The 24,536-nt window shown below is 47.3% G+C and overlaps 2 protein-coding genes across 6 annotated transcripts in view; one reads left to right on the top strand and one right to left on the bottom strand.

Moving 5' to 3' along the window:
• The window catches only part of Mfsd13a (major facilitator superfamily domain containing 13A), a 27,468-nt gene extending 4,250 nt beyond the window's left edge, over positions 1–23,218 (bottom strand). Inside the window, exons 1-5 of one of the 5 annotated variants that reach the window (XM_063244614.1) lie at positions 23,195–23,218; positions 1,948–2,268; positions 1,531–1,613; positions 682–1,134; positions 331–445 (exon numbers count right to left, since the gene is read on the bottom strand). In XM_063244614.1, coding sequence (XP_063100684.1) covers positions 331–445; positions 682–1,134; positions 1,531–1,613; positions 1,948–2,115 — 819 coding nt within the window. In that variant the 5' untranslated portion in view covers positions 2,116–2,268; positions 23,195–23,218. Of the gene's footprint in view, positions 1–330; positions 446–681; positions 1,135–1,530; positions 1,614–1,947; positions 2,269–9,064; positions 9,155–22,799; positions 22,938–23,194 lie in introns of those variants that run through there. The other 4 variants (XM_005005990.3, XM_005005991.4, XM_013158324.3 and 1 more) reach the window with 4 other exon arrangements.
• Positions 22,778–24,536, top strand: CUNH10orf95 (chromosome unknown C10orf95 homolog). The gene has a single exon (XM_063236006.1). The coding sequence runs from the start codon at positions 22,778–22,780 to the stop codon at positions 23,387–23,389; it is 612 nt and encodes a 203-aa protein (XP_063092076.1). The 3' UTR covers positions 23,390–24,536.

The following is a 24,536-nucleotide window of genomic DNA, read 5'->3' as shown; positions in this document are numbered from 1 at the left end:
TTTATGACATGAAAACAATTTAATTCTAAATTTGACTAGCTTCCATACCACGCAGTTTAGGGTGGCACCTGTGTTTTAAAAGGATGGTCATGGAGGCTCTTGGGGGTGGGTATCTTTCTTTCAGTCTTCCCTTTACAGGTGATAACAGGGCTGTCCAGGAGGCTAAGACCTGCCTAAGACCACATAGAGAGTGAGGATACCAGAAGGTACGGGAGCTCAACTCTGCTAAGGCCCCAACCTATCCCCGGGTAGGCCTCCTGAGTTCCAGCTCCTGAGGCCATTTCCCTGGAATGAGGCACAGTCCGGTGTGGGCAAGAGGGCGCCCCATACCTGCACCAGATCCATGCCCACGAACCACAGGAAGTTTTGGTGGCGTACCAGCTGCCGGAGGTACTGGCCCAAGGTGACACTGCCTGCTTCTTCACCACCAAATAGCAGCTCCTCTCTGCATAGATTAGGGAGCACAGGAGAGTTGAACACTGCTGGGCCATAGGGCAGCTGTGTCCTGCTCTGTCCTGCTTGGGTCCCTCCTCACTGCCCTGTGGCTTGCAGGTGTTTCACTGCCACTCGTGGGTCACCAGGTCCAGAGGCAGCCCCTACCAGAAGGTGACCACCCACCTGCCAGAGGACCTGGCACCAAAGTCAGACTCAGAACCTCGAGAGGCAGAACTGGCTACTCACCCGCCATCCCCGGCCAGGGCTGAGCACCCTGTGTCCCTTCTGGCTTCCTCAACCCGCTGCCTCAGCAGTTGTGTGGCCCCCAGAAAGCCCAGCGCAGAGCCAACAGCCAGTGCCACACAGAAGGTGCGGAAGAAAGAGAAATCCTCCTTGTTCCAAAACGCATAGGAGGCAAAGACAGACAGGGAGCCAGCAGCACTGAAGAGGGAGCAGTAGAAGTTGAGGTGGGTGCGGTCGTGGGCTGAGAGGGCCAGGTCAGCCAGCAAAGCGTGATGCTGCAGGTCCACGAGCGTCAGGAAGCCGTCATAGAGGCACAGGCACAGCAGGAACTGCAGGCCAGCGGGGGCCCAGGGCACCCAGAATGCCAGGAATGAGAGTGCCAGCAGCGGCCCATGCCGGCCCAGCGCCTGCACCCGGGCCAGCACCACAGCCCGTGAGGAGAACCCAGCGCCTGACCTGCCGGAGAGAGAGGAGGTACTGGGAGAGGCACCTTTGGCCTGGGCAGCCCCGTTCCACTGTCAGGTCCCAGACAAGGGATACAGTCCTGGAGTGCAGGATCACTCCAGGGTACACCTGAGGCTCCAGCCTAGGCCACAGCCTAGCAGTGGTTGAACCTGCTCCTCTGCCTCCCCCTCACACACCAGCCAGCCAGCCCAGAACAATGAAGGTCACCACTCAGGTGGGGGACAGCGGTGGGTCCGACCAGGGAGGGTAAGGAAATTGGCCCAGCCTGGAAGGGAGGGATTCACACCTAACAACCCCATCGGCCTCCCAGTCTCCCCCGATCCCAAGCACAGCTGCCCTCCTCCAGCTCCACTGAGCAGTTACAAATCATCTGCAAGGCACAGGTACCGAGGCTGAGAGCTGAGGAACCGGTGGTCGCTGAGCCAACCGAAGAGAGGATCGTTGAGGCTGTTCCAGAGGAGAAACACTGTCTATGGGCAGAGGGAGACAGGGCAGCAAGCCTGCTCACCTCCCCTCAAAGATGAGGGGAACCCCACCCATATCAGAAGCCCCCCCCTTCTTCCAGCCACTGCACCCCCAGACCCCCCAGCCAAGGCCCAGCTGGGGTGAGCCTGGACACCCCATTACATTACACATGAATGTACAGAACAGGGAGTAACCATAGCCAGAAGGGCTGGTCCAGCGTCCCCATGCGGGAGTCACAGGCCTCCACCGCCCACCTGCTAAGTCATGGTGACAACCCAGCCTGCCGCCACCCCTGACCGGGGACTTGGCACTGGCCTCTTGCCGGTACCCTCCGTCTACCTCTCCAACCCAGAAGGCTGTTTTGTTGATCTTATACACCGAGACAAAGGTGTCCACATAGTAAAGGAGGAACACATTGTGCAGGACAGAGGTGAAGAGGGCCAGGGAGCCATAGACCACAGCGGTGGACAGGCCCCGCAGCCAGGCCTGGGGCTGGCCCAGCCTCATGGCAACCAGCCCTCCTCAGCCCCAGGAGCACCGAGGAGGGCTGGAGATGACAGGCGGCCTCGCCATCCTCAGCCCTGGGGAAGCAGGAGCTGGTCTCCCAACCCCAGTGGTCTGAATCCTTTCAGCACTCGTTCCCACGGGGAGAGTCTGCACCTAAAACAGAGTGAGAAACCATCAATGAAGTCCAGAAAAAAAACGCCAAGGAAGACCCAAGGTCAGGGAGGAATCGCAGGGAGTCGGCGCGGGCAGTGGGAGCCGGGCAGGCACTGCGGCCACGTGCCGGGCCGATGCTCAGGACCCTGGGGCGCACACTGCACATCTCACAGGCTGGCGTGAGGGTCTTGGCCTGGGTACGTAGCGCACAAATAACGTAAGAGCAAGAAAATTAACCCAAGCTCATTTTTTTTTTTCTGTAAAAGGCAAAAGGGGAAGATTATGCTACTCAGCAAAAGAACATAAGGATTAAATGGGGAGGGGTTAAAAATTAAGCAGGCCAGAGATTTAGCTCAGTAGCATAAGCACCTCCTGGAAAGCACAAGGTCATGGGTTCAATCCCTGGTACCAAAAAAAAAAAAAAAAAATTAAGTAATGTCATGTACATGTACCAACTCCCCAGAACAAGTATAATCACTAAACATGCACCAATAAAATAAGTGAATACTTTAAGAAAGGATTCAACTAGAGTTTGATCTCCCATACCCCAAAAAATATAAATAAATTAACAACAAAAAGGATTCAATCAGAGGAGGAGAGTACAAGGGAGGATGGTGAAAGAGGGAGGAAGGGAATTTAAAAATAAGCTGTATTGCCTGGCGTGGTGGCTCACACCTGTAATCCCAGCACTCGGGAGGCTGAGGCAGGAGGATCATTGCAAGTTCGAGACCAGCCTAGGCTACAAAGTGAGCTCAAGGCCAGCCTGAACTGCACAGCGAGACCCTGTCTCAAAAAGACCAAAAAAAAAAAAAAAAAAAAAAAAGCTGTATTATGTGCACCAAATCCCCAACACAACTGTGAAATGCATGGCCTGTGAACATGTACTAATAAGATTAAAAATTTAGGGGCTGGGGATTTAGCTCAGCGGCATAAGTGCCTGCCTTGTAAGCAGGCAGTCGTGAGTTCGATCCCTGGTACCGATAAAAAGGAAAAAGACAAAAAAAAAATTTTAAAAAAAAAAAAAAAATTTAAAAAAGGATTCAGTGAGGTAGCTCACTGTAAGTGCTCAATAATGGCTATTAGTGGTATCACTATTGGCTTTACAAAATCTCTACAGAGGCATTCATGGTTATAATCTCTGCACTCAGGAGACTGTGGCAAGGAGATTGCAAGTTCAAGGCCATCTTGGGCTAAATCACCGGTTTAAAACCAACCTGGACTATGTAGCAGATTCTGTTTCAAAACAAACAAAAAATCCTACATAGTTTATAGCACTATTTTGATTTTATAGGACAATAACCCCAAGTTCGGAGATAATGAGATACAGAGTAATTAGCCAATGTCACACAGCAAACATCAGATCTGAAACCAGGCCTGTCTGAACCCCAAAGCATTTCCTCCCACTTAACCTCCCAAATCGGGTTCCCAAAAAGCACTGCTGGGGAGGACAGAACCCAGCAATGTCTGCTCCATGACAAGAGGGATAAGAAGTGAAGAGAGCCCACAACTGCCCACGCATGTTGATTCTAGAAACTCAACCTCAAGGAACTAACCCCAAAGAAGCCTATGCAGATGTGTTCACAGAAGTAGCATTTATAAGCAGCAAAAGCTGGACACAGCCCAGAATCACAGCAAAGAGGCTCTCAGCAAGCCCCATACTATCCAGACAGGGCCCATGCCAGGAAAGAGGACAGAGGCTCAGCATATACAAGGCAGAAAGGGACAGCAAGGTCCAGTGGTGCAGCTTAGAGGTGAAGTGCTGGCCTGTGAGTGGAAGTGGGAGGGAGAAGGAGGGACAGACAGAGACAGACAGACAGAGACAAAGACAGGGACCAAAGCACAAATGTCTTGTGCACAGACTGCTAACTAAGCTGACCAGGAGTGGGAAAGGAAATACAAGTTGGATTTTTACTCAAGCGGCACTTCTCATTGTAAGTCACCTGGGGACTCTGCTCTGTTCTGACCCAGGCAGTCCGAGGAAGGACCCGAGGTTCTGCTTTTCTAATAAATGCCCAGGTGATGCTGATGACCCTGGCCCACAAGCACACGTTAAGAAAGGAGGCATCAAGATTCTCCATCTCTCTCTAGTCTCAAAACCACTATTCTTGGGGGCTGGGGATTTAGCTCAGTGGCATGAGCGCCTGCCTTGCAAGCAGGCAGTTGTGAGTTCGATACCTGGTACCGATAAAAAGGAAAAAAACAGAAGAAAAAAAAAAAAAAACACTGTTCTTTTTCTCAAAATGTTTCCCCTTTGTACCTGACAGATTCCTGCACACAAACTATGGAGGTTTCCTTCTCTCAGACTCCCTACTGTGAGCTGGATTAGGGCCCCAGAAGATATGCTGAAGTCCTAACTCCCAAACCCATGCACGGAACCATTTTTGGACACTGTGTCTGTGCAGCTGCCAAGTCACCATACGGTCACTGAGTCACACTGAGCCGGGGTAGGCCTCAGGATGGGGCCCTTGTGAGTAGAAGGGAATGCGGACACAGGAAGAGGGCTATGTGCAGATGAAGGCCAGAATCGAACTGATGCAGCTATAAACCAAGGAAGACCGGCAAGCGCCAGAAGCATAAAGGGGGAGACAGGGTTCTCCCCTAGAGTAGCCAGAGGGGTGCACTCTTGCCACAGCTGCATTGGGGTTCAACGGGGCCAACTGATGTCATCTGCATGGCAGCCTATGGCCCTGAAGGAGACTCCCAAAGAGCCCTGGTTCCTCTCACCCAATCTGCCACATTTCCATGTCCAAGTGGGCGCCTTCCACACAGGGCCCGGACCTGTTACTGACCCCAGTCCAGCAGCGGCCACACACTGCCTCAGGCCTGCCCAGCCTGGGGCTCACCAAAGCTCCCAAGGCTGTACACTGCAGGCTGTGCCCTGCCCACCAGCAAGGGGGCCCTCCCGGCCTGCCACCCCCCCTCCCACAGACACAGCCTCCCTCCCTTGGCAGCCTCTTCGGGTCCTCCTTTCCCTGGGTAGCACTGGCCAGGTCTTCAGGGCAAACCCTCCGAAGCCAGTGCGGGGGACTGGGGAGCACAGAGTGCAATGCCCACATCTGTTATTCACTGTAACTTGGCTCACGCTCTCTGATGCCCTCAGTGCCTCTCAGAATTCTCCTCTTCATCACAAGGGTGTGAAGCCCCCCAACCTCATCCAGATACCCTGACCTGCCTTTGTCACTGAGGAGGTAGAGCCCACATAAGTCTCCTCAAGTCTCCACCAGTGGCTCCCTACATTCACTCTGGGCCAAGGATGGAAGAAGACCCAAAGAGTGATGAGGAGAAAATGGGTGACTTTTGCCATCAGAAGTGCAGTCCAAATCCCGACTGCATTTCCTATCAACAGTGCCACCTTAGGTAAGTCATTACCCCTGTAGAGCCTTGGTTTCCTCATTCGCAAAGTGCTGGACCACACAGGAGCACACAAAGAATGAAACCCACAGCACCATGCCTGTCACCGGGAGATACTTGGAAACTTGCTTTTTATCTGGGTACTTGGGCCTCTTCTTCAAGAAAAGGAGTCCAGGAAAAAGATGGTCATGGCAGCTGGGCATGGTGGCTCATGCCTGTAATCCCAGCTCGGGAGTTGTTGCGAGTTCGAGAACAGCCTGGGCTACAAAGTGAGTTCAAGGCTAGCCTGAACTACATAGAGATCCTGTCTCAAAAAGACAAAAAAAAAAAAAAAAAAAAAAAAAAAAAAAAAAAAAAGATGGTCATGGCAGGCAAAGTCAGAAGGGCATCTTAGAGGATCAGGAACATAGAGAGTACCAGACACACCCTCTCCACAGGCCTGGCAATAGGCAGAGCCTGTCCAGAGCAAGTGCCCTGCAGAGGAGCCAGAGGTGGTGCCAGAGGTGCTTCGAAGCTGTTGCAGCTGTTTCTCCCCAGCTTCCACCCCCTCAGCAAACAGCCTTCTCCTAGGTTTCCCAGCCTTGCCCTGCCCTGGCAGAGGACAATGGCCCTGCCTGTCCCAGCAAGAACAGCAGTGGGAGCCACCCCAGCCTGCTGGTGAGCTGGCTGACAGATCCTGCACCAATGGGCAGTTTGCACATGAGCCTGTCAGAGGCCCCGTAGCCCATCCTCCCCTCGGGCCAGTCCCATAGTCCTCCTTGGGCCAGCCACTCCCTCTGCTTGGCCAGTGAGGTTGTTCACACAAAGGAAACATAAAGCACAGTGTCTAGCATATAGGAAACTCAAGAAATAGCACTTTCTCTCATATCTCTGAAACTTGGTTTGTCTTCTTTCTTTTTTTTGCTAGAAGAGATGGATTTATTTTGGCCAGAATACAATGCTAAAAAAGACAGTGGGTGGGATTCCAAGAGAGAAAAGGTTTCACAGTCTTCAAAGATCTGACCCCTCTGGCAAATGCATGACTGAAGGTGCTGCACACCTTGCACCAGCATCTCTGCCTGCCAGAACATCCTAGCCCTTCTCATCTGCCAGCCCCCAAATGCTCCTTTATTTTTTTTCCAAATGCTTTTTTTTTTTTTGGCTTTTGAGACAGGGTCTCACTACGCAGTTCAGGCTGGCCTTGAGCTCACTGTGTAGCCCAGGCTGGTCTCATTCTTGCAGCAATCCTCCTGCCTCAGTCTCACAAGTATTGGGATTACAGGAGTGCACCACCACATCCAGCTTCCAAATGCTTTTTTTAAATGCCACTGCTATGCTTTTGTTCATGCTGTTCCTCCCATGTGAGACACCCAGGTGCAATTCCACATAACCTCCAGGCATTCGGGGTATCCCTAACCCGTATACCTTTCCTGAAACTGTGTGATCTGCTATTCCTTCCACCTACATTCTGCAGAGAAGAAACCAGATACTAGAGCCAAGATTCAAAATATATATTGGTCCAAGTGTGGTGCTACATGCCTGTCAGCTCAGCACTCAGGAGGCTGAGGCATGAGGAGCACTGCAAATTCAAGGCCAGCATGGGCTACATAGTAAGTTCAAGTTCAGCCTGGACAACTAGTCTCAAAACCCAGAAAATCAGGGTCTAGGAATGTAGCTCAACAGTGCAACCTGAGCAAGCATAAGGCCTTGAGTTCACATCATAGTACCAAAAAATAAAATAGAAAAAATGACAAAAAAATCCAAAAAGAAAAAAATTTTGACTAAAAACGTCTCAGTGTTGGGGCTGGGGATTTAGCTCAGTGGCATAAGCGCCGGCCTTGCAAGCACAGTGGTGAGTTCGATCCCTGATACCAATTAAAAAAAAAAAAAAAAAAAAAACTCAGTATTTCTTGCTTGCTTCACCACATACCACCCTCCTCTACAATCTTACCAAGTCCTGAGCATCCAAGGCCCAGGAGGGCAGTCACGGCCCTCCACAGAACACCAGTCAGGGAGCTCCCTCCTTCTCTCAGGTGCCCCAGCCCCTATCAGACATCTAAAGGCCTCCCTTAACCAGCCCAAAAGCTCCTGAAAGCCAGGGCCAGGTCCAGGGGCTCCTTCCAAACAGCTGAGATAGTCACTGATGTCCACTCTTGGTGATGCCCCAGCCCTGATTTCTACGCCTACTTCTCACCAGGCTCCTTTACACACCAGGTGCTTAGTGAATACCTGCTGTTCACCCTTAAAAGGCCAGCAGAAGGTCTGAGAGATAAAGAGCTGATGCCATGGGAGCGCCTCCCTGCTCTCTGACCGACCCATGGGATGGGCATGGGGGGGGGGGGGCAAGAGCGTTAAACTTGCTCCCGGAATGAAGGGCATCAGAAGGAGGGTAGGGTTTGCTTCCCATTTCCTTCAGGACTAAAGATGATAGAGGAAGAGTCAGTGCAGAGTGGAAGTGCTATAATTAGCATAATTTGGAGTGGGAGTCCTGGGTCAGGGCTGAATGTTAACACTGTTCCATTTACTTCCCCATCTGTGAAGCAGGAAAAACAACCCCAGTAGGGAATGGTGACACTTGTCTGTAATACCAGCACGGGGGAGGCTGAGGCAGGAGAATTTTTGCAAACTCAAGGCCAGCCTGGGATACATAATGAGTTCAAGACTAGCCTGAACTACATAGTGAGACCCTGTCCCAAAAACGGAAAGAAAAGCAACTCCATTCCCTGCTTATCTTCGGGGTATCAAATGAAACCAGGAAAGTTCTGGTACAACTCACAAAGCAATTCGGTGTGCCATCTTCTCAACAAGTGGCTGACTTCTACATCAGAGCCCTTCCTCTCCCTCAGCAAGGCCCCGCCCTCAGCTGGAAAATGACCCTTCACCTCACTGGATACTACAGTGATACAGGCCGGTCAGCAGCTTCACTCTAAGACCACTGGCTCCTTCCAAGCTACGAAGTTTCCGATTAGCCCAGATCTATTTTATTCCATTTCCTGGATCTCCATCCATCTGCAGGTGAAAATCACCTGAGGAGTTGAACTCAACACCTAGGGCAATCCCAGGCCTCACCCCAGACCTCTAAAATCAAAAAGCAGGAAGCATCCTATTTTCCTCCTTGTGGCTTCCCAAGTGCTTCTACTGCGCCACCAGAGTTAAGAGCCATTATGTCAGTGGACCCCAGCCTGACCCTTGCTTCCGGGGACCCAAGATCGCCAACGATCTGACTCGCTGCACTACCTTTCCTCTCTCTCTAGAAGCCCTCTGGCAAGGATTCCACCCTTGCTCCCCAAGCCCTGCTTCTCTAGCCTGACCCCAGAACCTGACTACCTTCAGAATCCCTACTAATGGTGCCCACGACTCCCAGAGCAAAAGGCAGCCCCGCCCCCCGTGAGTTTGTTGTCTGTTAGGTCGGCCTTTAAGACGGTCCGGCCTGCCCCTGAGCCCAATCCGCGGTCCAGCCTCTCACCGAAATCCTGGCAGCAGAAGTGTAACTGCGCCGCGGCCAAGAGCCAGGTGCAAGTCAGTGCGCCTGCGCGCGCAACGCTTCGTGCTTCCCCAGACGTGCCCTCCTTTCCGCCCAGCGATTGGCTCCGACCGGTGATCGCGCCTGAGGCAACTTCCGCCATTTTTGTCATGGGCACTTGCCCTTACCTCACAACCCACACAAAACCACCGATGGTTAGCAACGTTAGCAGGGGCTGGGCGTTTAGTTTAGTAGCTTAAGCACCTTCTTTGTAGGTGTGTGGCTGTGAGTTCAATCCCTGGTACCCGTAAAAAAAGATGCCCCCCCCCCCAAAAAAAAAAAACAGCCCTAGTGAAATCAGGGGCAGGTGACCAGGATTCCTAGCTGGTTCATTCCCTCTGTTTCACTTCTAGGAAGACTAAAAGTCGTTTCGGGTCACGTCCACAATTTTCTTTTCCAGGCACTCCCCTGTTTCTTCCACTGTCCTTATTTGTCTAATTCGGGCACAAAAGAGGCACAGCTGAGATAGATACAGAGGTCCCAAGAGCACAACCTGGGACTTACTGGGGCTGGACTGTGAGCCCCTCTGGACTGCAACCAGACCACAGAAGTCAAAGCTGGGGAGGGAAGACAAGGGCACCAGACTGTCTGCTTGCAATCACAACCATGCGGCTCACACTCCTCGTATTAACAATAGTGATGGGGGCTGGGGATTTAGCTCAGCGGCATAAGCGTCTGCCTTGCAAGCAGGCAATCGTGAGTTTGATCCCTGGTACCGATAAAAACGAAAAAGACCAAAAAAAAAAAAAAAAATAGTGATGATACAGCTGACAGGGTGGCTCATGCCTGCCATCCCAGCACTTGGAGGCTGCAACTGAAGGATCGGAGCTCTAGGTAGCTTGAGCTACAATGCGTGTTCAAGGCTAGCCTGATTGCATAGTAAGACCCTGTCTCAAAATAATAATAATAATAATAAAATATAAGGACTACTGAGCTCTTATGATACGCCATGTGGAACTAAAAAGTCTATGTGCCTCTTTCAGTTGAGTCCTCACATGACACCGGGAAGTAAATGCTATGATCCCCAATTTACAGATAAGAAAACAGGTTCAGAGAGACTCAGTGACTCTCACACAAGAAAGAGGCCCAGCCAAGCCAGTCTTGACCCTAAACAAGAGTCTTAACCTCTTCCTGCCTTGCCCAAAATTACATTTGTATGTCTGTAAGCTTGTATAGGTTTCAAAGAAATTAAACAGCCCAAGGAATTTTCCCTGCCCTTCCAACCCTTGATTAGGAGGTGCTTTTATTTCAAAGCAAACCCTGAGCCTTTTCTTAGCCCTCCTTGGGAGTCTGAGGGGAAAGGGGAATGCTGACGCATCTCTCCTGGATCCCTTCTAGGAAAGACTTCCCGCCCTTTAGGTTGCACAGTGTAACCCATCACCCCTTTGTGTCAAGCCAGGACTTTGCTTGTGATTAACTCTTATTTCTGTTGTGATTGCCAAGCACAGAGCTAAATGGGAAGGGACCGGGGTGCTGCTGGAGTCCCCAGACAAACAAAGTCCCCTAGGCCAAACAGATTTACAAATCTCTGCCCTTGATATTTTTTTTCTTTTGTTGGTATCCGGATCAAACTCAAGACCTTGCATTTAGCAGGCAAGTGCTTGTACCACTGAGCTAAATCCCCATCCGAGATTTCCTCTTTGACTTCCACTTCTCTGATGATCTACCTTCCATCTTGTTTCTCTCCCTCCCCAGCAACTTCTCCTCATCCCCTTTCACTGCAAGGCTCTTTCTCCCAGATCTTCTAAGGAAGAGGGAGGGTCCTCCAACTCTCCTTTTCAGTGATGCTTTCTGCTGTGCTTGAACCATGTCTCCCAAAAGTTCCTGAGTTGGAAACATTCCACAAATTCACAATTCACATGTTAATGGAATTTGGAGGTAGGAACTTTGGGAAGTAATTAGCATTGCCTCAGATACCCACCCAGGCAGCCAAGCCAGAAACATGTTCATTCACGTTCTCTTCCTACACCTCTGTTAAGGCCCTCATCTGAGTTGGAAGCCAGGGGAACCCCTCTCCATCCATCTCTTTCCCTTCCCATGCCTGCTTGTTTTCCTGGCTAATGTGAAAATCTCCCCTGGCTTATTGCGACCCAGTGTGGCTCCTGAGGTTCTTGGGGTTAAGGACCACAAGAAGATGAGAGGACGAGAAAAACAAAGCTGGGATCAGGTGGAGCCCTTCTCCTGATGGGAGGAAAGGAACTGCTCAACCACTGTAGCACCTTTATTTATATACTGGGAAAGATGATGTGAATTTTAGTCCCTCTGCCCCCTTGCCTTTTTGGTGCTGGAACAACCTGTTTATATGGCTTGGTCTCTCTTTTTTTCCTGGGCTAGTCTTGCTTTTTAGCCCCACACATGTGACCAATCTCCAGTTTCAATGGCTCCCTACATATCCCTCTTTTTTGTTTTGTTGTTGTACAGGACAGTGGTCAGTTGAAGCTGGAGGACCTGTGTTGGAGAGCTCTGTAGATCTTTTTAAGTGTAGTCTAAAGATTTTAAATTTTTGTATTTTGTAATTGAAACCCTGTGTAGTTTATTAATCTGTGACAGCTGTTGCTGGCAACTGTCAAAAGGTATTAGTGATTTGACTTTTTTTATAACGTACTACTTTAGCATTGTTTTATATATCTCTAGTAGTTGTATATATTTTGTAGGATGTTAAAGACCAAGTTAAGATGAGACCTATTTTAAACACAATCATTTTTTGTTATCTATCAAGGTTAGTTAAGTCTCCTCAGGAATACCTTGGAACCAGCTGTAGCACCTCCTAGTTTTTTTGTGAGTGTCATGGCCATTGCTTGACCAAGCTGCTTTTTGTGAAAGCTTGGGAGATTTTTGTTTTTAATGACTCTCCTTAGGCACACCATATACCGATGATCAGGTTTTTTTAGTGGTTTTATAGTTTTTGATCAGAAGACCAGAGGCTCACGGAGTATGGGATGACACAGCAGAGGTTTTTTTGTGTCTTGGAGGGCACAAAATATCCTGACTGTGGGGGGCTAGGGTCAAAATATTGGCTGTCCTCTTAGTCCATCTATTTTTTTAATTGTTGGTCTCTAGATCTCATTTGTTGAACATCCAGAAGAAAAGACTGATAACAGTATAATGTAGTTAGAGGCATTACTATCTTATCTAGGTATCAAACATCTTATAACATTGTTGTACTTTACTTAAAAAACAAGACCCCATGGTGAAAAGCGGGGCAAGACCCCAAGATGACAAATGGGGCAAGACGTCTTTTTTAAAAGAAGTGCTTTTATTTTAGCTGGCCCAGTGACACAGTACAGATGGAATTTGCAAAGCTGTGCAACTGAGTCAGAATTTTGACTGATTTTTATAGTTCATTTAGGATTAGCTCATTGATCATTAAGTACATAGCGATGAGAAACAGAAACAAGGTGGGCCTTTGTTCCCCTTTGCTTGAAGTAAGAGGCATTGCACAGTGGGTGGTTAGCCAATTCATAGCCCTTGGTCTGCCAATTCCAGGAACATTTGTCTCTCATAAAGGGAACAATGGTTGACACAGCATCATTTGTCTCTTACAAGGGGAACAAAAGTTGACATTGCACACAGGTCACTAAGGTAGGGGGGATGACGCATTACAGAACAGCAGAACAACGCAGTCAGTTAATTTATAACTATGTGGTTGGTGCTTGGTTACTAGGGTAACGAGCTCAGTATAGAATGACAATATTACTAATAACTATCTTTTTAAGTAACTATTTTTGTTAATTATCTTTTAATCAGCTATTTTAATTTTTCAGCATCTTAGTATAACATAAAATAGAACCATTATTTTATAACAACCATGGGTGTTTTAACATTTGAATACTTATAGAATATTAACAGTTACATATTTTATATAGAAAACTAGAAATCAAACCATATATAATGTTATAGGATAAAAATGACATTTTGTAACACACTTGAATTTTCATTTTGACATCGAATTTCTCCCTTTTGGTCAGTCATCCCTATCTAACACATAAAAGCCTTTACCTAACTTGTTGACTGTTAGTAGGCTGCGCATCATAAGCATTTGTTAGAGGCAGAGGCCTGAATCTGAGACAAAGGTTTGTTGCCATACACAATCTGTTTTTACTTTTTTTTTTTTTTTTTTTTTTTTTTTTTTGTCTTTTTCCTTTTTATCGGTACCAGGGATTGAACTCACAATTGCCTGCTTGCAAGGCAGGAACTTATGCCACTGAGCTAAGTCTCCAGCCCCTGTTTTTACATTTTCAAAGCCCTCCACATCTGAAGGCTTGAATACATGAATACACCGTGAGGTTAATGACAATCACTTGTCACAGCCATATGGAAACCTCTGTATGGGCATTTTAAAATCAAAATCCTTTTGTATTGTTTCTTTTGATGATAACCAATGTGAATATATTACAACAATATTTATATAACTTTAGTTGGGGTGTCTCCTCTAAGGCTATGGAGATCATTGGGGCCTCCAATCAATGAGCAAGAGCTGGTAAATGTCACCAGGCGGCCGCTTTCTTATTCATTAATTGAAGTCCTAACAATCTCAACCCCAAGGGATTTTTGTTTAATCATTTTTATAATAATTTTTTTAAAAACTCCAATCACAACATTTAACATATTATTTTTGAACAATGAGAGACTCTCAAGTTATGATAATCAACAATGTACATTACATTTACACAATTGACTTTAGCGTCATTTTGACTAACTGGGAACCCAGGTGGAAGCATGTTTTGTAATTCAATAACTCAAATAAACCATGATTAAATGATCTATAAATGCAAAAGAAAAAGGAAAAAAGGAAAATTTTTGAGCTCAAAATAAAAAGAACAGCTGTTTACAGACAAAGTCAAATGGACAAACATGGACAATCTAAAAAAAACATGGACAATCTGTACAGAGTTAAACAGACATAGAAAGAAACACAGAGTTGTCGGTGTCTATAAGAACTCTCTTAAGTTTTGGGGGACTATTTCACAACCCTTTGCTGAACTAGCTCGCCTTCTACACCCTGTGTCTTTGAGGTTGAAACACCCATCACCTTTAGCACCCCATGCCCTCAGGGAGTTTCTCAGGCACCCCGTGCCACCTGACACTCCAGTACAGACACTGGTGCTATTGGCTCCACATGTGTGAGCAATCACTCATTCAGTGACTTTTAGCAACAGCTTAACAGACTGGACAAACAGACAAACACATACACAGACAGATTTACAAACATCTTTTACAATCAGAGTGCACTCAAAATATATTTTAGCCAAATTGAATTACACAAAATGTTGGGGCTGGGGATTTAGCTCAGCGGCATAAGCGCCTGCCTTCAAGTAGGCAGTAGTGAGTTCAATCCCTGGTACCGATAAAAATGAAAAAGACAAAAAAAAAAAAAAAATGTTTACAATTGTAGAATTTGTAATTTTATTTTTTACTTTTGTCTTTTTTTTTGAGATGGGATCTCACTATACAGTTCAAGCTGGCCTTGAGCTCACATTGTAGCCCAAGCTGATCTTGAACTCACAACGACCCTCCCACCTCAGCCTCCCGAGTGCTGGGATTACAGGCGTGAGCCACCACGCCCAACATAATTTGTAATTTTAAATAGACCAGTCACATTTGTTGTAGGTCAATTAGCAGAGATCTCTTATCAAAAAATTTGAAAAAGACAAAATCTTATCTATAATTAACATTTTTGTCATAGGACTTAGCATGCACTTTTATCATCTATTTGAACCTTTTTATTTTTGGTTATTATCTCTTGGGCATCTTTGGTCAGTTAAGGTTGGTTAGCTTTATCTTTTTTTATGGGTTGTAGCATGGTTTCTAAGGTATCACTGCCACAGGACTGAGCATCAACTTTTTGAGAGGTGGAATCAACTCCTTTCCTGGGTTTAGGCCCTTGATATAGCTGGACAGCACACACTGGCACCCAGATAGGCCAATTAGCTTTTCCTGGAAAAACACAAGCACACCCTCAGCCCCACAGTAGCACTGGACTGGGTGTTTTATTGTCCAGTATGAAGATCATTTTAACGGACTCTTCAGATTTGATTTATTTGATTACATTACCTATCTGCTGAGGTAGTTACATCTTTATGAGAATTTAAATATTTTAAATGGTATATATTGCCAAGTGAAACCTATTATGAGGTGAACTCCCCTTTTTTAAAAATTTAAATTATGAGAGCACATTTAGCTTATTTTTAGACCTGAAGATTATGAAGAATTTTTGTGGTAAGGTATAAAGAAAATGGAAAGTACATTTTATATTTAGGTACCCTGAGCTCTCCTGAGACATGCAGGTGATGCTCCTGCTCTGGGCTGGAGGCCCCGATGTTGTTGGGGATCTGAGCACCAGTGCAGTGTAAACTTTTGATTCATAAAGCATGTGCACAGGGGATAAGAAAAACCAGGGTGGCTTGGGCAGGCCAGAGCCGTATCCCACCTCTCTAATAAGTATCAGAAGATCCAAAATCTTTAGGTACCCTTTTCTTAGTTATAGATTTTCCAATTTTTGTCAAGGGAAGAATAACCAATTAAGCAATATACTAATCTAGGGACACCTGAACAGTATTTTGAGCAGATTGAACCATAACTCTGATTTTTTTTTTGCAGCTGAAACAAGCAACATTGTTTTGTTTTGTTTTTTTGTTTTGTTATCATTTTGATTTTGGCCAAACTCAGGCTCAGTGGAAGTTTTGGTGCCCTCCCCTGTCTGGAGGTCTGTGAGTAGTGAAAGGAGCAGAAAGCAGCAGTTTTTTTTGTTTTTTTGTTTTTTTTCTTTTTATCAGTACCAGGGATCAAACTCACGACCATGTGCTTGCAAAGCAGGCGCTTATGCCGTTAAGCTAAATCCCCAGCCCCAAAAGCAGCTGTTTTATTAAATAACACTTTAAAATATGTAGAGGACCAGATGATTTCTGTTGGTTTTTTTTTTTTTTTTTAAGTCTTGTTGTAAGCTGTTTTTTAGTTTACTCCCAAGTATGTAAATTTATAATTTTTTTTTTGGAGACAAACTCAAGAAATTTAGCAAGCTGTGTAGTGTCAGTCATTGACAACTAAAATTGACTTAAGAAAAAAGATAAAAAATAAAAAATAAATAAAATAAAATTGACTTAAGAAAACAGAAAGGACCTAAATAAATGTAGTTACATTAATCACGAATTTGAAACAAATACCTCTTGTTTCTCAGGGAAGCCTTCTGAACTGTCACACCCCTACTCTTTGGCAGGGCTGCCATAGGCCTTGCTGGAAGTTTTGAATTTACATCAAGTGGCCCAATGATACCATCCTCTACACTTTGGACAGAGAGCTGAAAGTTTTGCTGAATGGACAGTTCGTGACTCAGTTAAGGTTATCAGGGTGAGGGTTATGCTGCCATCTTTTCCTTGCTCAGGACCTATTCTGAAACAGTGCCTGAAGCCAGTTCTATTGTGGTTGTCTCAAGAAGCTTAAGATTATTAAGATCTTTTTTTTTTTTTATCGGTACCAGGGATCAAACTCACCATTGCCTGCTTGCAAGGCAGGTGCTTATGCCACTGAACTAAATCCCCAGCCCCGATTATTAAGATCTTGTCTCATCTAGATCCATAGAAAGAATGTAAATACTGGACTCAAGCATACAAAAAACAGGTCTTTATACATTTGAGATTCTTTTGGATAAATTTGTCCCATAGACAGCTGATATAATCAATATCTCTCTTTTTTTTTTCTTTTCAGGGGAAGGGGTTTTTCTCAGACTTGTTTATAACTGGCCCTAGAGAATAAGGTAGTTTCAATGCCCCACTCTTTATACCTCATGAAGCCAGGATCAATACACTGCAGTGATGATACTGACCTACACCAATGTCCTTCTCCCCCTAAGTTGCGTACACATGAGAAGTGCCCCCTCACCCTCAGTCTCTTACCCTGTTCCTGTTCGGGCACCATGTCTTTTTTTTTTTTAAGCCAGTCAAATTTAGCAGTGGGGGAGGGGGGTGGTATACCAACTTTAGTGACACTAATGTTAATAAGTTCTTTTTTTTTTTTTTTTTTTGTCTTTTTTCATTTTTATCGGTACCAGGGATCGAACTCACGACCGCCTGCTTGCAAGGCAGGTGCTTATGCCACTGAGCTAAATCCCCAGCCCCTGTTAATAAGTTCTGATAACCGACTGCCATTGGACCAGCCTCGAGCGCCATGTCTTGACTCATGGCCAAGTGAGTTTTCTACTGAGTAAGGAACATTCCTATTACAGACCAAAGAGAAGCAGATAAAGGAAAATGTTAATTGGTTCAGGGTTGCATTGTGGATGCCAATCTGAGTATCTTGGGCTGGGGAGTTAGCTCAGCGGCATAAGCGCCTGCCTTGCAAGCAGGCAGTCATGAATTCAATCCCTGGTACCGATAAAAATGAAAAAGACAAAAAAAAAAAAATCTGAGTATCTTAACTCGGGTACTGTAAAAGGAGAGAAGGATATTCCAGGACTGGCTATCACTACTGTTCCTCATCTCCTAGATCTCAAAAGAGTTAGCAGAATCTGAAATTTTTAAAATCTCTTTAAAGGGGGCTGGGGATTTAGCTCAGCGGCATAAGCACCTGCCTTGCAAGCAGGCAGTCGTGAGTTCGATCCCTGGTACCGATAAAAACGAAAAAGACAAAATAAAATAAAATAAAATAAAATAAAATCTCTTTAAAGATGATGTGCCAAGTGTGGTGGTACCCAGCTATAATCTCAGCACTTAGGAGGCTGAGGCCGGAAGACCATTGCAAGTTCAAGACCAGCCTGATCTTCAAAATGAGCCACGACCTAGCTGTCCAGGTGTCACATGCTGTGCTGGACCTAACCGTGGCTCTAACAGCTGAGTTGTCTTTTGGTGATAAACCACTCAATCCTGCCACATACCTACCCATGAAACTGAGCCCACCAGACGACAACTGCCTGGTACTAACTGAGGAACTGTTCTCTAGCTAGCCTGACTTATAAATAACCATCCTGACGGATGCTGAGTGCACCCTGTTTATGGGTGGAGCAGCTCTGTGAGGAATGGAATCCGACAGGCTAGACCTGCTGTGGTCTCTTTGGACAAAGCTATTTTGGCCAAAGCTCTCCTGCAAGGTTGATCTGTACAGCAAACAGACTGCTTCCTACTGCTGTCTGGAAACCCACCAGATCAATAAAACACCTTGAGCCACAAAAGAAAAAAGCCACAAAACCCCATGCCTAGCTGACATCAGCTGCATTATCTCTCAATGATGCCAAAACTGCACACAAAACAATCCAGTTCAGAGCCCTAAGACCCCTCCAGGGATGCAATTGACTGAAACATCACCCTTTAAAAACACTGAAATAAAGCCTTCTAAGGACCACAGATATCTAATGGTGCTTATATGCAGCTACTCAGGCTGGCCCAAGACATTCTCTACCCACACTGAGAAGATAACATAAGTTTATAGAGTCCTGCTATGAAAAATCATTCCTAGATCCACAAAACTCCAAAAAAGTTAAAAATAAATAAAAACACAACCCTACAGGAACAGCCTGTAACCAGCTCCATAAAGGTTTAACCAAAAGACCAGCTATTCCTGGAGATACCCCCTGCACATACATACAACCCAGGTGCACATTAACTACCTCTACAAGTTTTAGAAATCCAGCCTTAGATCCACCATTCCAGAGTAAAAAGAGCCCAGACATTACTGGAGAGTTTACCTGGATCAGGCAGCTCCTCTGAAGCTCACTCTGAAGAGATGACACTCTCTCCTAGATCAGATTAATTCCTTCACTCCCCTGCCAGAGCAGTGTTACAAAGCAGATAGGCCTAAATGTCTCTTCTTAAAAGTGACTCAGATAACAATGGCAAACCACAAACTCCTGGTTGGAAAACTTTCCAATCTTGGGGGCTTTAGCTAGGGCCCATCCTGGGACAACTGACAACCCTAATGTTACTACTCCTAGTCAGGCCTTGTATAATTAATTGACTTACTGGTTTATGTCCAATGGTCACATACAACATGTCCAGCAAAGATCTGTCAGGAAACTAAGAGGGGGGAAATGTAATGGAAAATGTGCACCCCCCCCCCACACCGCCACCAGTATACTTTAGTTTCTGTTAGATGCACAGGTAACAGTTCTTGTTACTCCTGTTTGTTAGGAACGGCTGGTCACTGTGATACACAGCCAGTCATCATGATGCCTATTGTAAGAACCAATCAATAACCACCAAATACTTTGCTTCTGTACTTCTGCTCACTTATCTCATATAAGCCCCTAACTACTAAGGATCAGGGCCTGACATTTTGTAAGGATTGATTCCTTGTCAGCACTTATGTAAATAAATCCAAATCCTGGGTGATGTTTTGATGTTTCTGTTTGCTGCAGTGTTTCTACTTCCAAGTTTAAGTCTAGTCAAACATAAGCATGCGTAAGTAACAATAAGGTATATCCTAAAAAACCAAAAAAAAAAAAAAAAAAGGAAAAAAAAACTGCTCAATGTTTCAGGAGTGCATGGCAACATCAGTGTGGCTATTCACATATGTATCACTGATACAAGAGAAGACCACTGAAACCAGCCTAGAGAACACAGGAATATATACCCCTGGTAACCCAATGTCATCAGGATGCAATTTCTTTCTCTGTCTCTTGGCTGCAGGTTTGTCCCTCCACATTCAGCAGGTCTTCTCTCCCCCATGACCCAGAATTCATTCTTTCAAATTTCCATCCTGCAAAAAGGAAATGTTTTTTTCTCCGCTGGACAAGAGAATCAAGTCCTGGCTTGACTCTCCTGTATCCCTAGCACTGACATAAGCCAGCACAATGCAAATGGCTGGAAGGACTTATTGGCTTCACCTTAAAGCACCCATTATCTAAGGACAGAATAGCCTACCTCCAAGAAGCACTTTACTGAGAATGAAGTCTGGTAGCCTGAAAATCTGAGGTTGTTATGGAATCAGAGTGAGTAAATGCTGAGAAACTCATGGCTTGATCCTATGAAGGTGCCTCACCTTACCAGTCTGTACTTGAGTGCCTGCCCACCCCTTTCTTTCTCTCCCCCGACTCCCCACTCTATACTGGGGATTGAATCCAAGAGCTCTCTACGACTGAGCTACAGCCTCAACCCTTTTTATTTTAATAAGACAGAGTTTCACTAAATTTCCCAGGCTGGCCTTGATCATGCCGTTTTGGCCTTGATCTTGCATGGCCACAATCCCCATCCAGGTGTGATGAGATCTCCCTGGAGGAATGGAATCCAGTACCAGGGACCTGTCTCTGATCTCCATCCAGGCCACCTAAGGTCAATCTATGGGAGTCCTGGGCACTCTTCGGTGCTAGCACTTTAGGGGAGACAAAATTACAGAAATAATAGGTGCTTCCTTAGTTTCCTGTTGGTCCTGTTAACAAAGGATCAACTGTTTAAATACAAATTAATTATTTTAAGTTCTGGAGGTGTCAACACTGAAATGGATCTCAGTGGCTAAAATCAAGATGTTGGTAGGACCATGCCCTTTTTGGGGTGCTATAGGAGGACCCTATTGTCCTGCCCTTTGCAGCTTCTAGGGGCTGATGGCACTCCTTGCTCATTACCCACTTCCACCTTTAAAGTCAGCAACAGCTGGCCAGGCCTTTCCCACATACAGGGGCCTCCCTTGGGCAACATTTAAAGGCCTCTGTGCTCCTATCAGGCTCACCAGGATAGTTCATTGTTGTTTTGTTTTGTGTTTGGTGATGCTGGAATTGAACTCAAATCCTTTGCACTGAATGGTATTATATCCCTGGCTCTTTCTGTTTCATTTTATGACAGGATCTTGATAATTTGATCCTCTGGCCTTGAAATTTGATCCTCTTGCTTCAGCCTCCCTAAAATTGCAGGCTGCCTGCTTGATTCAGTCTCCCTTCATTTCTTTCCTCCTCCTGTTCCTCTGTGTGTGTGTGTGTGTGTGTGTGTGTGTGTGTGTGTGTATCTGTCTGTTTCTCCCTCCCTCTCTCTTCAGTACTGAGAAAGGGGCTTTCCTTTATACTAAATCTCCAGCACTTTCTAAGTTTTTGTTTTAAATCTAGAGGTACAACCTTAACACCACCTGCAGCCTTCTCCCACCTTGCCATGTAATATAACTTATTTACAGGTTCCCAAGGATGTGGTCACAGACATGGGAGGGGGCTGTCATTCTGCCTATTACCAACAGAGAAGGCCTCCCCAACAGAGGCTACATGCTCTAGAACTATTCAGCGTGCTGGGATTACAACTGTGTGCCACCCCTGGCAGGGGCTATTCCTTCAAGTGGACAGATGAGCTGCTAGGTGGATTCCAAATGAAACTTTGGAGTCTGTGGGGGATGCAGCTCAGCAGGAAAGCAATTGCCCAGTAAGGCCCTGGGTTTGATCTCCAGCCCTGCAAAAAGCAAAAAATCAGAATGAAAAAAAAAACTTTTACCCAACTCTCTTCTGTAGGCTACTTCTCCAGATTAGATTTGGGAGAGAGGTCAGGACTAAGGTGACATAACTAAGGCAAGTGTGAGTGCTCTCACCAGAGAGTAGCTGGGTTTCAGAGAACAATGAGAAGCTGTGGTGACCTCACTTGAACCGGTGAGGGGTGCTAAACTGGCTAGCGCTGCAGCTGAGAGAGGGCGTCAGTTTTAATCTGTGACAACTACTTTCCAGGCTCAGTCCATCTATCTTTGCTTATGTGGCTGCCGGGCTCCTGCATCTCTTGGGCTGGGCTCCATCACCCCCTACCCCTTAGAGTCTGTATGACACTGTGTAAGTGGCCCTACCTTCTCTGAGCCTGTGGTTTCTTAGCTATTAAATGTGGATGACATCACTATACAGCTCATGTAACTATGAAGAACCGCAAGCGCTCAGGTAACATTCAAGGGAGTGAGGACCAAGAGCCTGAAAGCAGCTGCAGCAAGCACTGGCCCTGAGACTTGAGAGAGGGGTGGAGTTGAATTTTGCCCTTACCATAAGCCCGCTGCATGTATTTAGACGAATTATTTAAATTTCAGAAGGCCCGGTCACTAAATACATTTATAGTGTGTTTAAGTGGGGCTATTAGCACAGCACTCCTAGGGTACAAACGTGCAGTTAGATGTCCACACGCAACTTGGCTCAGTGCTCCCCTGTGCAGGAGCTCACACCAAGGAAAGGTAACATAAGTCACCTGGAGGGGCTGTGGGCTCATGCTCTCTGGGCGCCAGGAGCCAACTTGACTGGAGAGGAACTGGGGAGTCCTCCAGTGATGTTCAGGGGAGGGCACTCCTGGGCTCAAGCTACTGCCTTTAGCTTGGGGCCTGGGGACCCTATCTATGCTCACTAAGGTGAGACTGACTGGTGGCTCCCGGCCAGCACAAGGTGTTTTCCTTTGCCTGGTAACCGGGAGGTGTGGCTGCGGTAGGGTATGGAGGGGAGAAGCACCATTAAGAAGTAGAGAGAAGCCCCATCCTCGATTCTTCTGGCCCCCGTTAGATGCTGGAGGCAAATCCCACCTGGCTGACAAGAGGGTGAGTGGGAATTGTTAGGAAAAGCACATCAGGGATAAGGGCTTGAAAAGTCAGCGGCTCCTCATGGCCTGCGGGGAGCCTGGGAAATGAGTCCGGCCTGGGGACTGGGGAGAAGCCAGTGGGGAGCTGAATTCCCCAAAGCCAGGACCCCACAGCTCCACATCCTTCCACAGGCCTGGATGTGAGGTCAACACCATGTTTCCCTACGTCTCCTTACCGAGTGTGGAGGGCTGCTGGGCACCGCCGCAGCACGTTGTCTACACCTTGCTGCCTGGTGCGCTGCTGCTGCCACCAATTGCGGCCCACGACTTCTGCAGCCGGCCGTCCGCCCTGCGGGAGGTGCACTGCTTCCACGGCGCGCGCACGCCGCCCTGGTGGCTGTGGCCTTGCCCACCGCTCCCCGCCCCCGGCGCCGGCACCTGGTGCCAGCCGCAACCCGCAGCCAAACCCACAGCTGCAACCGCAGCAGTGGCCGAGGGTGCAACGCTGTGGCCCGAAGGCGCCAGCCTGCAGGCGGAGCTGCGCTGGGGCCGCGTGGAGCGCGCGCGGGGGCCGCCCCTGAGGCTCCCTGACGCCGTGCGCCGGGAGCTGCGGCGCGCCTACGGCACTTACCCGCGCACCGACGTGCACGTCACCCGCCGCGGGGGCGAGTTCCTACTGCAGGCCGCGCCGCGCGCGGGCGAGCCCGAGCACCGCGTGGAGAGGCGTGTGACGCGCCGGCCGGACCCCAACGGCCGCGGTGACAGCAGCCCCGCCCGGGGAGCCAGGGCGCGCGGCCGCCCCCAGAAGAGCAGAGGGCCGAGCTGAGCGCGCGCGTCTCCTCCCCACGCACACGCGTTCCGCCGGGCGCGCGTGCCCCGCACGGTCTAGATTCTGCCGCGTTGTGGCTGCGCATTGCAGAAAGGGAAAAAGAAGTCGAGAGATCCCTGGGTATTCTGTTCCTCCTTCTTGGTCCCCAGAGCGCCGCAGCGAAGTGGAAGAGGAGCTTGATTCTGTTTCCGCCGCCTCCTCTCCACCCTTCCCTATGGACTCCCGGGCACTGAGCCCTAACTTTCGCTTCCTCTTTTTTGTACCAGAGTCTCCCCTCCCCCGCCTCAAGGCCCAGGCTGCGGCTACAATCCCCACCTTGTAAAGAGAGGAAAATAAATGAAATCAAGTGTTCGCTGTGAGAAAGTAGCGCCTTGATCAGCAGGCCAGGTTCTCCATCTCAGTAGTCTCCCCGCCAGCCCCAGCTGGACAGTAGAGGCACCCAATACCTCCTGCCCCACACCCAAGTTGCATGCTCCTTTGGTGTCCAGGCATGAATGGGAAGCAGGCCTGAGACTAGGTTTAGCCTCCCTGACACTCAGTTTTTTCTGTGAAAGAGGCATAAAACTAACCATATTGGAACCATATTGGAAGTTAAGATGAATGTGTGTGTGAGAGGGAGACTATCTCTTTCACTTTTTTTTTTTTTTTTTTTTTTTGAGACAGCGTCTCCCTGTGCAATCCAGGCTGGCCTCTCACTCACTGCCATCCTCCTGCCTCAGCTTCCTAATACTGGAATTACAAGTATAAGCCACCATCACCACAAATGTTATTTCCTGTCTCCCAATTCTTGCTAACAAGAATTCTTCTTTTTTTTTTTCCCCTTTGTGGTATCAGAAATTAAACCCACAGCCTCACACATGCTAGGCAAGCACCTTACCACTGAGTTACAACCCCAGCACTTTTCAGTTTTGAGAGAGGTTTTGGCTAAATTGCCCAGGTTAGGTTGGAATTTGTAACCCTGCTGCTTCAGTTTACCAAATAACTAGGATTACAGGTGACCACTCCGTCACAGTATTTACCAGTACTGGGGATTGAACCTAGGGTCTGAGTACCAAGCATCCCTGGACCTTTTTATTCTTCATTCTTTATTTTGAAAGAGAACCTCACTAATTTGATAAATTACCCTAGCTGGGCTCAATCTTTT

Source organism: Cavia porcellus, unplaced genomic scaffold, assembly GCF_034190915.1.
Source record: "Cavia porcellus strain 051 isolate PalLab524CR breed Dunkin Hartley unplaced genomic scaffold, mCavPor4.1 scaffold_2, whole genome shotgun sequence".
Classification (NCBI taxonomy): Eukaryota; Metazoa; Chordata; class Mammalia; order Rodentia; family Caviidae; genus Cavia; species Cavia porcellus.
This window is presented reverse-complemented; position numbering and strand designations above follow the sequence as displayed.